General features: G+C 40.5%; 1 protein-coding gene across 5 annotated transcripts in view; it reads right to left on the reverse strand.

Annotated features, from left to right (window-relative positions):
* sema6bb (sema domain, transmembrane domain (TM), and cytoplasmic domain, (semaphorin) 6Bb) overlaps positions 1-18,134 on the reverse strand; it is a 298,494-nt gene that overhangs the window by 55,772 nt on the left and 224,588 nt on the right. For all 5 annotated transcript variants that reach the window (XM_088349347.1, XM_088349350.1, XM_088349348.1 and 2 more), the window contains 4 exons: positions 9,545-9,676; positions 8,672-8,821; positions 8,504-8,536; positions 5,405-5,584 (listed from right to left, as the gene is read on the reverse strand). In XM_088349347.1, coding sequence (XP_088205473.1) covers positions 5,405-5,584; positions 8,504-8,536; positions 8,672-8,821; positions 9,545-9,676 — 495 coding nt within the window. The remainder of the gene's footprint in view (positions 1-5,404; positions 5,585-8,503; positions 8,537-8,671; positions 8,822-9,544; positions 9,677-18,134) is intronic.

Consider the following 18,134-nt stretch of genomic DNA (forward strand, 5'->3'; position numbering starts at 1 on the left):
GCAACCAACATTATATCGCTCTATTTACTCATGTGATTTTGCTGAAGCCAATCAGAGTTGTTTCATGTATTTATGTGATCTTGTTTGAGCCAACCAGAGGTGTTGTTTTACGCCCATGTTTTTAATAAATGGGCGTGTAGTTATCGGATGTGTTGCATTCCTCTCTGAGCCGATCTTGGAAGCAGATCTAGGGGAAAGCTCAGGTGGGATGCGCCTCCGATGAAAGGGCTACCAAAGATCAATCTCTGACTCAGAGTGCGTTTTTTTCTTTACTTTAATACAATCAAAAGTTTTAACCTTGACAGGCTTCAACCTGTTTTAAGCTGAGGGATACTTTATTAAACTAATTAACGCAAAGGCCACTTGGTTTTGGGATGCGTTTTTCATATCATGTCAAGTCATTACTATGTTGCTACTATTGATTATGAAGTTAATTATTGCAAGTAGGTCTAAATGGACTGAGCCAACCACGAAAAAAATCCAGAGATCAAATAAAGTTAAAGTTGTGTGCACCTTTTTCCGAGTACAGGACATTACTGTCGTGCTTCTTTCCGCGGCTACCGGCGTGTGGCGCCACCCCAAAGAAGGAATCCGGCTTCCTCTTCCTAGTTTGTGTGTAAACATTTTATAATGTATCTCTGGTGCGCTAAGAACTTTGACATTTTTATTGTTTGATATCTCGTGCATCCATTCAATATGGTTGGTGTAAAGTGTAAATAAGAGGCGAGCCATATCTTTTGAAATGAAAGTAGAATAAGAAAGCTTGATGCGGTTGAGAAAATGGTTGGATCGCTTTTTTTTCGTCCACTTTTTACCATGGAGGAGGATGTCACTTAACTCTTCCAAAAGTAAGTCACACTTAACTTTATTCATCTTTATTGTCAAGTCAAGTCATGTTAATTTGTATAGCCCTGAATCACAACGAGTCTTCAAGCTACTTTTGCACAAATTCAATTTACGAACGATTGTCCGGAACCTCGTTTGTAAGTAGGGCAGCGTCCGTAGTTGTAGCATTGCTAATGCAACACCTTTTAAACCAATGGTTTCCAAACCTTTGCAGGCTGGTGTCTCCTGGGCACCCCAGTGAATTCCTAGACTCACTGTGGGCAATACGCCAGACTTTTCATTTCTGTTCTTGAGCCTTTCACTAGCTTTTTGATTTTTGGGGGTCCCCTTAGTGTCAATATGGGGGACAATCACGCCAGTTCCCTCTAGGTGAGGCTCATGTTATATCATAATAATAATAATAATAATAATAATACATTGTATTTTGAAGCGCCTTTCAGGACACCCAAGGTCGCTGTACATATGAGTCGGACACAACAATAAACGAAGAGTAAAACAAGCAAGTAATAAAAAGGCAATAAAACACATTATAGTTAAAAGGGGTGGTGCTTGAGTCAGATGGTATAGAATAGATAAGTCTGAAGAGGTGAGTTTCGAGTACGGATTTGAAGGTGGACAGGGTCGCAGAATTTCGGAGGTCAGGCGGCAATGAGTTCCAGAGCTGGGGGGCAGAGCGTCTGACAGCTCTGCTCCCCATGAAGCTGAGGCGGGCAAGGAGAATTGTGAGAAGAAGGGAGGGAGACGATTTGAGGTTGCGGGGTGGCGTGGCAGTGTGAAGGAGGTCGGAGAGTTATGGAGAAGAGAGGTTATGAATGCCAATGTAGGTGTAGAGCAGGATTTTGTAGTTGATATAAAACAAGTACATATTTCTTGACCTACAAGTATTTTGAAAAATGGTTGTTAATAGGGTGGATCAGGTAATTTTCCTGATTGAATTCAAATCAATGATGGTGTTTTTTTAATGTATTATTTTGTTACCACTAGGAGGTGCTACATAATATATCTTTAACACTAAGTGATATTGAATGGGTGCTATGTAGAGTAAGATCTTGGGCCCAGACCTGAACTTGGTTTAGGGCATAATGGTTTCTCTCCCTTGGTGATTATTATTATTATTTTTCACCTATTTCCTGGTGATGTGTTCTATGTCTAATTTTCTTCGTGGAGGAGCTGCACAGCATGCACGCTATTCGACAAACTCAGTAGAGTGATTTTTGCCGTCTCTGACAAGATGTTTGTTGTCGTAAAGGCAAATATTATGTTCTCGAGGAAGTCAGGGTAGCGTGGATGCTACACACATCAGTGCGCACCTCGGCCCTGGGCTTTCCCTTGTCGAAGATGACCAAAATCACCATTCCGCCTCAAAAATAAACTGTGAAAATTAGTTTTTTTGTCGGGCTGGGTCGCTCAAATGAAGTTAATCTGCCGGGCTCAGGCTAGTTCGGGCTTTTATACCCTCGGGCAGGGTCGGGCTGGATTTTTTCAAGTTGTTGAAAATGTCTTGATTGAAAATATATAAATACTATTGGTAAATTTAAATGTTTGTCAAAATACTTAAAAAAAACATTTTAAATACAGTTTTGGGTATCTGTTTCACAGCTACAACTAAGCATAAATGACCTCGACACTATTTGCACTACAAATATGTTCAGGCGGTCTCCACTAGATTTTTTTTTTACTGTGTTTGTGTTTACATGTATCATTCGACTTGATTGTGATTACACATAAAAAAAAAACTGTGTGGGAAGTCCGTTTTGCCCCCGGGAAGATAATTAAAGGCCTCTCTTCCAATTTTTGGAGGAGTGTAAACAACAATTTGGTGTCTTCATTGATTTTACTGTGGGCGTGGTCATCAAAACCAGATGGCACGTGATATTCCCTAGTTTAGGGGTGTGGAACCTTTTGACCCAAAGAGCAATGAAAGCAAAAAATATTTAAAACATTTTTTGGAAAGAGCCACACCAAATATTTTAAGACAGAATTTAATGGAACCACCAAACCTGCCTTCCTCTACTGCTCACCCAAATTGTGTTTGCTGGCAGTTTTGGATGTTTACCTGTTGTTATGTGGGTTTTCATTGTAAAGTGTCTCAACAGTAAACATCCATAATGTAATTAGCTTAATGACCTACTCCCAAAATCTGATATGTTGGTGTGACACTCTGACTGTAAAATGTAGTCGAAAATATGCCCTATATATATATATATATATATATATATATATACTGGACTGAACCAAAAGAGCTGACATGTTGCCTTGGCTTTGCATGTACCAAAATCTGAATCCAACAACCTGGAAAAACACAGTTGAGTGTGCTGTAGTGAAATTTTATCTCCGAGCCATACTGTATGGACTCACGAAAAGAGCCATTTATGGCTCGTGAGCCATAGGTTACAGACATCTGCCCTACATAAAAGTTTCACATTTAAATAACCGGTGTGATCATGATATCAATGTATATGGCGTGAGAGCCGTTTGTGGCCTGCCTACTCTTTCTGTGGCCCAAAGCACAAATTTAAATTTGCGACTCTAAAATGTAATATTCACACCAGGGGTGTCAAAGTCAAACGGATGGAAGGGTCATAGGAGAAAAAAATGAACAAGCCAATGGATTGAATGTCGAAAAATTAAAGATAACGCATTTATAGTGAAGAGGTCCTCAACTGGTCTGACTCGAGGAACAGTTGACCCAAATCAAGAACCAATTTCCGCTTCTTGAAAAAAATACAAAACATTTGCCATATTCTGTAGCTTATGAATGACCTATATGTCAAGTTGACAATATATGTGCATTATTTGTTATTACAACATCTATTGCAGCCTGGTCATCCCTGAAGGGGGATTACCTCATGTGCAGTCCCTTCTCAAGGTTTCTTCATTTTCATCATAGTGAGGTTTTTCCTTGCCCTCATGTAGGTTTTAGATTAGGGGATGGTGTCATAATGGTCTGAAGTTTGCAATAATGTGTGGTCTGTGCAGCCCTTTGAGACTACTGAATAAGGACGATACAAATTAACAGGACTTCAAGATGATGACATTTGTATCTCATTTATTCTCAGTTGTGTTTGCCGTTACCGATGCTCACTGAAAACTGGTCCCTGACCCACTTTTGGGTCCCGACCCACCAGTGGAGAATCACTGGTCTATTGAATCTAATTGAACCTACTGAAGAGCTAACAATTATGATCAGATAAATATTTTTTTATGGCACTCACAGTAATTTTTAATTCAAGACAGGCACAAAAGACGGATTTATTTGATCATCGGCAGCCTGTATTTCATATTTTAGCTGAAGTGGGCTGGAATAATAGTATATATCATTCACTAAACTACCATATTTTCCGCATTATAAGATGCACCAGAGTAAAAGGCGCACCAGCAAAAAAATATTATTTTGCATACATCCGGCGCACTGAACTATAAAGAGCATGGGATTAAAACTACAGTAAGAGTTAAACTTGCATAAAAATAAATACATTTAAGTTCAAATTATTTATTTCATAAAATACAAATTAACATTATAACATCTAGTTCCGCCACTAAAATTAATTCTAGCAACAAACAGATAATACTCAAAGACAACTCTATATGGTTTTCAAAGACCGAACAGTTACCGTTTACAGTATCATTCCAATTCTATCCACCATATCTTCAGTATTTCAGGTGCAATGGAATATGAAGCGCACTATCAAATTTTTGGCCAATTTGGGGGGTTATACATGTTCCTTATATTCCGGAAAATAAGGTACAATTAAAAAAAAGTTACGCACAGTGAAGACAAATACAAAACAATTCCTGGTCTATGATACAGTAATGATCAAGATTATCTCAGGGGCCAAAGAAAACTTTGATCTTGACATGTGTTTTGCACTGTTCGTACAGCTTTTTTTATTTTTAATATTGATATATGCAGACTACATTCAGGCCCTAGTGCTGTGGAATGCTCTGCCCCTTAGACAGGATCTGCAACCTCAATGGAAATGTTTAAATCTAGGCTTAAAACACACTTCTATTCAATAGCTTATAAATGACCTATATTTCCTGTTGACAATCTGTGTATTATTTGTTATTTCAACAACCTTGCAGCCTGGTCATCTTGGAAGATGGGGGTTACCTCATGTTCGGTCCCTTCTCAAGGTTTTTTCACTTTCCTCATGTTGAGGTTTTCGAGTTTTTCCTTGCCGGCATGTATGCTTTAGATCAGGGTGTAAATAATAGTCTGTAGTTCTCAATAGTCTGTGCAGCCCTTTGAGACTACCTCAGGTGCGGCCCTTTGCCATGATTTCTTAATTTTGTCCTTTTGGTGAGTTTTTGAGTTTTTCCTAGCCATCATGTAGGTTTTAGATCAGGGGATGGTGTCATAATAGTCTGTGGTTTGCAATTATCTGTGGTCTGTGCAGCCCTTTGAGACTCCTTGTAATTAAGGGCTGTACGAATAAACATGACTTGCCTTGACTTGAGTCTATTTCTCTTTATAAAACTTGTTAAATACATAAACACTTTCCTCAAAGTTCTCCAATTGCAAACGAACGAAAAGTCTAGCTTATGCGTGACTCACTTTTCCGGGTTGAAGCCCTCCAGTTCCTCCAGGAAGATGTTGCTACTGGTGACGCTGTTGTCCTGGTTTGGCATGATGAGGAACTTGAGAACAGTCCCCCGACTGGAGCCCAAAAACAGGACCGTGCGGTTCCTGTGGGGCCCGGCCTCTGAGTCCACCACGATTTTATTCAGCTGGTACCTACAAGGAGAAAAAAAAGCATACACATTAAGGATCATTTATTTTTCCAAGACATGAAATATTGCCTGTTATGAGGCCAACATTCAACGGGAATTGAATGGAATAAATTAAAGCTGCTGATGAGATTTGCGTCCTGCACTAATTACGTTAGACGGCGGCTAGTTAATTAAACAAATGGGCTTGTCTTCCCAACAAAAGAGGAACGTAGCTGGACTTGAAGCTGGTATGTAGCTACCAATGCTTCATTGTAGTCTTCATAATCCTCTAAAGCATGATTGACAGTGTGGATGCCTGCCGCAGATGAAGGAAGGTTTAGAGTCTGATACTTCTAACATGTACGGCTTGATCCTTTTATGTATTTTACGGGAAATGTGATTGATTACGAGATAAATGAAGTTTAACGACCGCGAATACGTCACAGTAAGCGGGACTAACCACTTTTAGCTTTTTTTCTATTTGTTGCATTGTGCCATAAAAACAACAACTGTATCCGTGACTTATGGTGGCAAATATATTTAAATTCTACGGAAAATGAGAACAAATATTGAAATTTTGCGTTGTTTTAACATTCTTGCCAAAACAGAGGTGCTAAACATTGTATTTCAGAAGGGATAAAGAGAATTTTCAGATTTAGAATGTTTTTTGTAGTGACATTGAGAAAGCGCCATTTTTAAGTTGAAAGCGGTTCTTTAACAACGTTATCACTTAAAAGAAACCGCGCCCAAACCTGATGTTGCTGCAAGTGTCTGCAGATAGCAAACACTAATGCATCATACATAGGTAGGGGACAATCAACATTGCCAAAAACAAAAACAAATACAGACGCTCCCCTACTTGTGACCATTCGACTTACGTAAAATGGTGGATACGGGATGTCAAAAATATCCGGACATTGCCGTAAGTTAGATTTTGTATTATGTGCACCTTTTTCCGAGTACAGGACATAACTGTAGTGCTTCTTTCCGCCGCTACCGGCGTGTGGCGCTGTGAGAGGTCACCCAGCATCCACCCCGAAGAAGAAATCCGGCCTCTACTTCCTAGTTTGTGTGTAAACGCACTGCACTGTATCGCTAGTGCGCTAAGAACTTTGACGTTTTTATTGTTTAATATCTCATGCATCTATTCAATATTATTGGTGTAAAGTGTAAAGAGGAGGCGACCCGTTTCTTTTAAAATGAAAGTGGAATAAGAAAGCTTAATGCGGTTGAGAAAATGATTGTATCGCTTTTTTCCGGCCACTTTTTACCACGGAGGAGGACCTTTTGAAGAACATCTTCCAAAAGTAAATTAGACTTAACTTTATTATCGTTATAGAGCATATTATTTCATGAAGTTTTTATTCTTTTAGTACAAAACAATATAGGTTACTTATAGAAGCCTTAAACATACTTATACAAACCTTAAACATACAAAATATAGCATTGAAGAACCTTCTGAACTAATTTAACTTACAAACGATCGTCCGTCGTTCGTAAGTTGGGCAGCGCCTGAACTGCCTTTTTTAAATTGATTTTTTATAGTTTTTATTGAAAGTACGTATTTTATCATTTTTTTATCACTTTAAACTAGACGACTCATAGTATTTGGTATCATTGCCAGATCGGAATATTTGAAAAAAAAAAAAAGAACATATATAAAGTGAAAGTGTGCTCTGCGACTGGCAGGCAACCAGTTCAGGGTGTGCCCTGCCCACTGCCCGAAGATGACTGGTATGGGCTCCAGCACACCCGTGACCCTACTGAGGATAAGCGTTGCAGATAATGGATGGATGGATAAAGTGAAACTTTGAATATTACAATATCAAGCCAAATGCAGCAGATATGCCTGTAATACATGCTGCTACACTGTCAACTATCTATCGACAATGGCTTGAAAAAAAACGGTTACGACCTGTAAAAAAATATGTACATCCAAAAGAGCTGCAGCTCACGATTATTTGAATATTTAGTTGAAAGTTAAGTTCAAATTGGCCATTAAACATGGGAAAACTAATCAAGTATTCTAAAACTGAAAATCCTTTCAAATTTATACCATTAGAATCATATAATTTCATTGTAATTTTGTTACTTGTTTGACCCAAAACATATCAGAAAATAGGCAAAAATGTATACATTTTCTGATGTAAAATTTTCAGTGAAGAGCCAAAGCTTCCAATCCAAATAAATAAATAATCATGTTTTATGATGCCTCCCAAATGGATTGTTTGTTCAAACTTCACTATTTCAGTTTTACTTATTGATGGTTGTCACCTACACGTAGGAGAAAATAATTGGAATCTACCAAATTGTGATTTATGTCAGGGAAATGCTAATTCGCAAAAGAAAATCAGTGTTGCTTCATTGTAGACAGCAAAAATTAGAAATTTACTTCAAGAGGTAAAAGTATGATGATTTAGATTTTCTAATTCAGAATTGAAAAAAAACCCACAAATTATTGTCATCACTTGTCCTAACGTTTTCCTCCTACCATGACTCTTCCTCTTTCCTTTTTCAGTACTATGTACCCTTGGTTCCTTGCTGGTTTTTTTGTCTTTTCTGTCATGTTCAAATACCCAATGTCAGGGGCTCGCTTATTCTTCCAGTGTAACTACCCTCTGCATGATCTACCGGATTATAAGCAAGGCCTGATGAACTGTTGGACTTTGCTGCTTGGACCTTTCACCTGTCTATTTAATTATGTTTGTTTGCGTTTAGTGTTTTAGACAATAAATAAAGGACTATTGTTTCATTGTACTAATCTGTGCTTCTGCGTTGTTCTTCCGCATCATTCCGAGTGAGCTCATGACAATAATGATATGCAGTCTCATTCCAATTCCATGCTGGGACAACGGGGTACTTTGATGAAGCTCAGTTCCAATATTAGATGGAGCGTTTATTTATCAAGCAGGCAATGTTTTGCATTTTTGAGTGAAATGCTTACCTTGTTTTCAAACCTATATCCAGTGTTGCACCTCTGAAAAGAAAAAAGAACAGAGACGAACTGTGTTAAATGTTGAAAGAACATGTAACTAACTAACTAAATGCCTAAGAAGTTTAGCCTGCGCCAATGACTGCTGACATCCTTCCAAAGAGGAACCAATGAGCTCACCTGACCATGGTTTTGACAATCCAAGGCCTCTGTCCAAGGGACGGGACCGCGTCGTCCATCAGTGGATGAGTCTTGACGAAATTCAACATCTCGTCGGGAAACGAGTTGGACGAATTGAACCTGGAGCCCTGAACGGCGCAGCCTCCGGGTCTGAGCAAGCGATAACCAAAACACAGATCATTCACCCATCGGCAGTGTCGGGCACTTTACTTATTTACAGTACCTCACTACTTCTTCCAAAAAGTACCTGAGTAAGTAACTGAATTACTCTATGGTAAAAGTAACTAGTTACCGGGAAACTAAACTATTTCCGCTACATTAAACATAAGTTGTTGTTTGTCAAAGAATTTGAAACTTTCTGAGCATTATCCAAGTTAGTTGAATCAAGAACTATCGTCTGGAACTCATTCGTCTCATTCGTAAGTAGGGCAGTGTCTGTAATGCTAAGCTTGACTAATCTTGTCTAGCACTCATGTAAAAGTTGAGGCTAGCTTGGCTTATGCTAGATTAAAGAAATTTGTTGAGTTCATAGGGTTCATGGGAGTGGCTGGCTGTTTGCTGTCAGTCGCGTGGCAGAGCAAGAAGAGAAACAACTTGCTGACAGCTCCCTGTCTCGTTTTTCAGCGCGTTTTAAGGGTAGAGTAAATTTACTTTAGTGTCCTGTGTCACTTCTGCTGTCGACTAACTAGAAATGACAAACGGCTGTGCACTTTGTTTCCTATATGGAAGCATAAAGGATCACAGAACACCTGAATACGTTGGTTTGAATCGGTATGTTGACGCATTTTGAGTATCTTGGCATTGGGTTTTTTGCGTTCCTATTTGAGTATCTTGGCATTGTTTTTTTTTGCGTTCCTAGTAAATCACGCTCACCTGGGCTTTGGGATGACTTCATCGGGAACGGGCGTCCAAATGGACTCGGCCGACTTTTGCTCTTTGAAGCGTCCGTCGAACACCGCCGCCAACTGCTCCATGTCAAAGGCGCACACAGCCGAGCCAGGGATGCTGGGGAAAACAAATGGAACGAACCGGTGCTTGAATCAAAGAGACACTTTGGGTTTGCACGAGACACACTGTCTATGGCTATTGAGGACCATTTCTGCCATGTGTAGAAATAAAGGTCGAAATAAATACATAAATACAAATGTGTGTCATGTAAATAAATGAACACATAAATGATTCATGTAATATCTAAATATATGACATAAACGCAATACAATGAATTTAAATATGAATTTTGTCATTTATGTTGTCTTATTTGTTTTGGTATTTATTTTGTCGAGTATTCTTTTGTGTATTTTGTCGTGTATTTTTTTCGATGTATTTTGTCGTGTATAATGTCCCGCATTTTTGTCATACATTTTCTTATGTACTTTGTGTAATCGGGCAGCATTGGCTCGTCCTGGGATCAAGAGGTCGCAGGTTCGATTACCAGGTCCTCTTGAGTTATATGTCAAAGTGTCCTTGGGCAAGACACTGAATCCGGAATGCCCCCGATAACCGGTAGTCCCCCTGCATGGCTGATGCTGCTATCGGTTAGTTAGTGTGTAAAAGGAAAAAGTGTTAAGCACATAGTAAAGCTCTTTGGAAGGTCTTCATTGACTTGAAAAGTGCTAAATAAATGCAGAACATTTACATTTGTGAAGTATGTTGTTGTTTGTCATTTCGTCATGATTTTCGTTGCATATTTTGTAGGGGATATTTCATTATTTTGTCATGAATTCTCGCAATTTAATTTGTCATTTATTTTGTCAAGTATTTTGTCGTTTATTGTGTTTTAAATTTTGTCATGTATTTCGTTGTTTATTTTTATGTTAATTTTGTCGTTCACGGACGTTCCCCTACTTACGTATATTCTATTCTATTCTTTTACGACCATTCGACTTACGCAAAACGGTAGAAAAGAACATTTTTGGGGGGACGTTGAAAAATTAGAGACATTGCTTTAAGTTAGATTCTGTATTGTTCGCACCTTTTTCCGAGTATAGAACATTACTGTAGTGCTTCTTTCCGCCGCTACCGGCATGTGGTGGCGCTGTGAGAGGTCACCCAGCATCCACCACGAAGAAGAAATCCGGGATCTACATCCTAGTTAATAATAATAACAATAATTTCCTTTGTATTGTCATTCTTTGTAACAATGTACACAGAACGAAATGTCGATACACCTGACCCGTTGTAGCGAGTCGATGCGGCCGCAGCCAACAGAGGGCGCCGCCATTTTACCAATTAGGTATGACTCGGCCGAGGCGCGAACCAGCGACCTCCCAGTCTCAAAGCGGGCACACTACCATCTAGGCTACTGAGCTGGTTAGTGTGTAAACACCTCTCCTTCAACTGCTCGTAATGCCACCGCTGTCACCGATATAGCATGTCGTTTTGTGTGGGGAATGGATTGATCCTCGTTCATGAATAAATACTCAGAAACACTTACGGTCTTTTTGTAAGCACACTGAACTATCTCCAAAACTAAACTCTCGCGCTCCCGTACACTCTCACACCAACTCTCGCGGCATTCGTCGCCCCACTGACATCATTCATGTGCACCTCACATTCTACGCCTACACTATCTCCAGGAAGCTAAGAACTTTGACATTTTTATTGTTTAATATCTCGTGCATCCATTCAATATGGTTGCTGTTAAGTAAGAGGCGAGCCGTTTCTTTTGACATGAAAGTGGAATAAGAAAGCTTGATGCAGTTGAGAAAATGATCAGAACGCTTTTTTCGGTCACTTTTTACCACGGAAAGGGACCTCTTGAAGCGCATCTCCCAAAAGTAAGTTAAACCTCACTTTATCTTTATAGAGCATATATTTGTATGAAATGTTTATTTCTTAGTACGAAACAATCCAGGTTACTTATACAAGCCTTAAACATACAAATATAAACCTTAAACATACAAAATATAGCACTGAAGCAACTTACGAACAATTTCAACTTACGAACAGTCATAGCTCTTTCGTAAGTCGGGCAGCGTCTGTATTTCGTCATGTGTTTGGCTGTGTGTCTTGTTGCGCTTTCTGTCGTTTATTTCGTGTATTCCGTTGTTTATTTTGTCATGCACGTACGTTTGTCAAAACAAAACGTTATTTAAATGAGGGGGCGGGTCAAACTGGCTGAGCATTCCACCTATACCCGTTTTGTTTATCACGACTCAACTAATATATGAAAAGCTCAAGAAACTAGGCCACCTCCTCATTTGAATAACACTTTGTTGTGACAAGATACATTTAAAAAAGGAAATGACAAAATACACAACCAAATACATGACAAAATACACAAGAAAGTTAATGACAAAATAAATAAATGACAAAATACAAAGTACAAAACAGAACAAGTGGCCAAATACATAGTAAAAAAAAAGTAAATGATAAATGAATAAAAAAGTCAATGAATAAACAAATGCATTGCATTTATATTATATCTTGAGGTATTATGTGATGCAATTATGTGTTCATTTATTTAAATGGCATGGTGTAGTGGTTAGCAAATTCGCCTAACAGGTCCCCTGTTCGAGACCGGGTGGAAACACGCCACAGGAAGTGAACCCCCTGCATTCCTAGTGGTCAAGGGAACCAACCCCACTTATCTATTTATACATTTATTTTTACATATACATCCATAGGCAGCAAACCTATAACCAAGAAAAAAAGGTAAATAACAAATCCACTCCCGAACAGAGGACAAAAGAAACGAGAGAAAAAAAACAGACACCCGAGCAAAAGACGACAAATCGGATTGGGTCTTTTCATACTTTCACAGTCGGCGCTGGGAAACAAAAGGAACGACGGGGAAAGATAGAACCTGTCAAGTTAAGAAAAAAAAATGTGCTGGATGCAATGCAGAGATTAGAAAGCGTCTTGGCGTGAATATATGAGAACAAAAAGAAAACGGGAAATGAGTCATTCCTGGCAGGAAAATGAGTCGCATGAAGGAAATGAACACAATGCTGACGCCTGCTGATTCACAGGGGCGCTTTAACTGCCGCTGAACCCGGTCGGGTAAAGGATTAAGAGGTAGTTGGGGCGGAGGGGGCGTTATCGTAGAGCAATTTGGGGGGGGGGGGTTGACACATCTGCGTAGAGCCCACACACACGATCCCTCGTGTGAACCTGACCCCGACTCGGTAGGATTTCGACCACCTTGGGTGAGCGGAAGGAAACACAAAATGATCCTGCTTTTGCTTCGTCTACAGAGAATGACGAACGACGTGCAATCGGAGGTGAGTAACGGACAAAAAATGCTACTGGAGGTCACATCGCATGTGTCAGAATTACTCGCTACCTAAAACAATTATGAGAGAAGCACAAGAGAAAAAAAGGCTGCAGCGCATCACACAATGACTTGCAGTTTTCAACTTCAGTTCACTGGATGGCGTCATAAAGGTGCAACTGGCAAAGAACCCACTGTAGCTTTGTTTGTTGACTACCATTAATCAACCAGAGAACATTGAAGAAACCCACCACAATGTTTTTATGTTTAAGGTCATGTGAAAAAAATGAGAAATTTAAAAAAAAAGAAGAAGCACCTGGGTGTTTTTTGCAGAACTTTAAAGAAGCTTGACCTTCTTTCTATAATAGATATTAAATCTAATAGTGAAATTGCATTTCAGAAGGGATAAAGAGACACACAAATCGAGGAAGCCCCACTTCCTAGTCTTGCTTCCTGTATCCAGTCATTGATGTGTGTAGGCTGCCCCGTGACCATGTGCGTCACACACTGCCCCTTTTAACTATCATGTGTTTTATTGGCTATTGATTACTTGCTTGTTTTACTCTTTGTTTATTGTTGTGTCCTACTCATATGTACAGCGACTTTGGGTGTCCTGAATGGCGTTTCGAAGCACAATGTATTATTATTATTATGATTATTATTACAGGCGTAAATGAGCATTGTGATTAGAGTAGCAAAGATATGGGTAAGCACATACAGTTGACGCCTCGAGCTCTTTCCTTTCTGAAAAGTCCTTTTAGGGGCAGAGAGGGATGACGTTTTGTGCACGTCCGCATAAACGCGAGCGCCATAGTGTACAAAATCATTTAATCACATCATTCTTACAAAGTTCACACATCATTATTGCAAGTTTAATGTTCTTGCAATAAAATGATACTTTGCAATCAAAGTGCACTTGTTTTTATGGACAGCATCGTTTAGATATCGGAGGTATCACAAATTAAAAAAATAAGCATGGAAGTGAATGTTTTGCTTGAAATGCATCTTTTTACTCAAAGCTGTTTTCTTTTTTGGGAAACGAGTATTTTCGAAAAACTTAGCAATGTTCAACTGTTATTTACTAAACAATCGTAAAAGTATTTTTCTAATGAAAGCTTTCTTTTGATACTTCCTATGTCGATGTAGCTACACAACTAAATTTTCCATAGGGATTCAAAAATGAGTCAAAAAGCTAAAAATTGGCTGGCACCAGCTCTTCCCATTAATGGGGTAACTATGATATAAATATGCATTCTTAAAAATATTGATAGGTTTTTTGCCCGTGGTTGCCCGCGATGGAAAATGCGCAAAGTTGGCCAACCCACTGTTCATCGGTGGTATGCCCGCAAAACAGACGCCGGCGACTGTTCCGCTTTCTCATCGCGTCATTTCCGCGTCATTTCCGCGTGTGGACCACGGGTATAAAAGCTGCCGAGCCGGGCTGTAGAAATCATAACCGCTCAAGACACATTCCCGTGAAGATCAAGATTTCAAGCTATGGCACCGAAGAAGCCAATATGTTATTATTGTAATAGTTTTTCATTTTTATTTTATTATCTTGTTATGAAATGAAAAGAAATGTCAAGAATAAAAATGGATTAAGACGAGGTCACTACGGTGACGGGGATCCATGTTCACCCTTGACGTCTTGAGCACAAGTAACGTGTACTTAGCAAATCGCGCTGAATATACGCGGAGAAAGGCGCTTGACCGTCACACGCGCTACACACGCTAATTCACGTGATAACACCGCGATACAGGCGCAGAACAAACGTGCTATGACCGTGCTCCACCCACGATTACCCGCTAAAATTTCGCATCGTAACCGCGTGTAACCACGCCCTGGCCGCAGCACGTCGTTCCGTGTTTGTACCGCGTCATTACCTCATGTGTACCACGTGTGCCGCCCGCGGTTACACGTGGTCTAAAGTTTTGAGCACGTAGCTCGTCTGTATCGCGATCTCAAAGCGTCCAACAGCGTCTGCTTCACAGGCAGAAATTTCTGGCCGTGATTCAGCCTTGATACGCCCCTGAAAGGCTGTGTGACCGGGCCCTAAGCTAAAGGGAGCTGACTTAATTATCCGTCATCTTGCTGCTATGAGTCCCCCTCAAAACCAATAAAAGACTGGGTAAAAAATGTATAGAAAAATGGGGCAGTTTGGTCACTTTGAGTCTCCGTAGAGTGTATCCTTGCTCTTGCTTCTTTAGCATACATTTTCGGTTGCACTACACAACATCTAGTTGTCAAATAAATACACGGTCCATTTAAGGCTGGCAGAACTTGTTTCTTTTGCTAATTATTCCAATGCATCTTCCTCAATTAAATCCACTAATATACAATAGCTGGATTATGGAACAATGCAGCAAAAGAAATATGATGAGGTGCACATTTTTGTGTTTTGACTATAAACATCAGGAAAATGGGACGCTTAGCAGAAAGAGAACTCATGTTTGAAACTGCAACTAAATTCCAAAATAAAACCTCAAAGTTGCCATGAAACCCTCATTTAAAATCTCGCCTTGAGACTGAAAACTTGAATCCGTTCGTAAATTCCAGCCACTAAAAGGAATGTGACCCTCATGCACTTGCATGAAAGCAAAGTGGCGCTTCCGAAGGCGAAACATAGAAAGTCGTCCTTGTGCAGCCGAGTTCAAAACGAAGCTACTGGATAACGGGTCGGACAAACAGCAATGAGGAATTGCATCTCAAAGGGAAACATGTCACATCTTGTAAAGGTGAATTATAACAACAATATGTTGCGGCGTAGCTGGAGGGAGAGCGCGTGATTGGGCGCTCCGGCTCTTGGTTACGATAAGTGACTTCCTGTGAAGTCCGCTCCGTGATGTTGCCTGGCAACTGGCAAATCCGCAACTTTATAAGCGCCGAAATAAGGATAACATTTCTGACCCCGGGGGCTCAAATGAATCTTTGGATATACAAAGTAAGATTGTATTTCGGATTCGGCTTGGACAAAAGAAAGGGGAAAACAACAGTCAATTTTAGACTATAAGCTGCTACTTTTGATGTGGCCAATTCATGCCAGAGGCGCCCGAGCAGTAGAAGTAAGAGTGTAGAGTATTCAACGTTTCGTCAGAATTCCGTTTTGCAATGTCACAAAATTATCAAACAATGGCAAGACATGTGAAGTGGATACTGCATTTTAAGTCAATCACATAGATATATTATTCGACTGATACTGCTGGAATGTGATGTTGGGGGGGGGAGTAGTAGCATTAGTTCATCAAAAGTTGCCGTGTCAACTCCACCACAGGGGGTCTGCTCCAACCAGAAGACCGGAACCCAGAGCTGGTAGACGTCTCACCTTGCAAGGGCAGTCTGATTTAGGCCAGCCAGAAGGAAGGAGGGCCTGTCCAAACAGGAGGAACTGGACCAAGGTCCTGGCCGGTCCTGACCACGTCTCAGCTCAACAAGCAGCCAGAGAACCTTGCTAAGTCAGCAGCTAAGCTTGATCAAGCTAGCAGCCAAACAGATGGGACAAAGCCAGTGACCTTAGAGAAGCTTCAAGCCACCAGCAGTCAACCTCTGCCTGCTTCCGGTGGTCCTCGTACCAGGCCTACCAGGATTCCTCATTGCGCTACAGCCGAGGACAAAGACTGGGCTGTCATCTTCATGGACGCAGAACTTCGCAGAACATCTCATTGCTGCTAAATATTGTTATTGGTGTGACATAAAAGGGGGAATTCTATCAAAATACAATAACGTAAGAATCAAGCAAACATTTTTGTCCATCTATATGGTGCTAATTTAAGTTTTTAACTTCTAGTTGTATTTGTTATACTCTTATTATAGTTTTGTGTTCTGGGGCGGCAAGGCAGCGCAGTGGTTAGCGCGTGCGCGTCACTGTTCTGAGGTCATAAGATCGAAGCTTCCTGTGTGGAGTTTGCATGTTCTCCCCGTGCTTGCGTGGGTTTCCCCTGGGCACTCCGGTTTCCTCCCACATTCCAAAAACATGCATGTCAGGTTAATATGCCGTCTCAAATTGTACCTAGGTGTTAATGAGCAAGTGAGTTATCTGTCCCTGTGTGCCATGCGACTGGCTGGCAACCAGTTCAGGGTGTCCCCTGCCCGAAGATAGCTGTGATGGACTCCAGCACCCCCGCAACCCTACTGTGGATAAGCGGCGCAAATAATGGTTGGATATTTTGTGCTCTATTCAAGCTTTTTCAGTGGATGATCGCCCCGGCCGAGTCATTCCTAAGACTTAAAAAGTGGTCGGCGGCGCCCTCTGTTGGCTGCGGCTGCATCGGCTCGCTACAACGGGTCAGGTGTAATCGACATTTCGTTCTGTGTACATTGTTACACAGAATGACAATACAAGGAAATTATTATTATTATTATTATTTAAAAGAAGAAGTAAAAGAAGTCCATAAATGCAAGGGTAGGGGAATCCCTTAATCACTATCCACTGAAGCCATATCAGCCTAGTGGGAGGCGGCTCGGGTCAAGAACAGAATCATATTCTTGACTCTTTCTGAGAGATTGATACAGCCCCCTCGCTCAACCCACCTGATGTGTGGCAGCACCTGCTGTTAGGAGTCATTAGGTGACCAAAATGATAATAATAATAGAATAATAATATTCATAATAATAACAGGGGCAACAAGGCAGCTCAGTGGTTAGCGCGTGTGCGGCACAGTTCTGAGGTCATGAGATCAAACCTTCCTCTGTGGAGTTTGCATGTTCTCCCCGTGCTTGCGGGGGTTTCCTCAGGGCACTCCGATTTCCTCCCACATTCCAAAAACATGCATGTCAGGTTAATTGTTTCTAGGTCTGAATGATTGAGTGAGTTGTCTCTGTGTGCCCTGCAACTGGCTGGCAACCAGTTCAGGTCATCCCGCTGCCCACTGCCTGAGGACAGCTGGGATGGGCTTCAGCACCCCCGCGACCCTACTGAGGATAAGCGGTGCAGATAATGGATGGATGGATAATAATAACAAGAAGATTACAAATAATAACAAGAACAATAATACAACTACTACTAATAATTACATTAATATGATAATAACAACTATAATGAATCAATGCTGTTTGTTTTAAATTGGAAAGAAAGCTACTGGGCCGTTTTCAAAGAGCAAAACTTAAGTCTAACTGTTAGACTCTGACCCTATTATTTCAAGCACTTTGTTTTGGTGATCTCGTGTTTTTCCTTCAAATTTGTTCATCCCACTGGACCTGTTCTCCACCTGCACCTTGGCCTGCTGATTTGTTTTCTCAGGTGGACACGATGC

This window comes from Urocampus carinirostris, chromosome 12, assembly GCF_059441175.1.
Source record: "Urocampus carinirostris isolate Australia breed hairy pipefish chromosome 12, RoL_Ucar_1.0, whole genome shotgun sequence".
Taxonomy (NCBI): Eukaryota; Metazoa; Chordata; class Actinopteri; order Syngnathiformes; family Syngnathidae; genus Urocampus; species Urocampus carinirostris.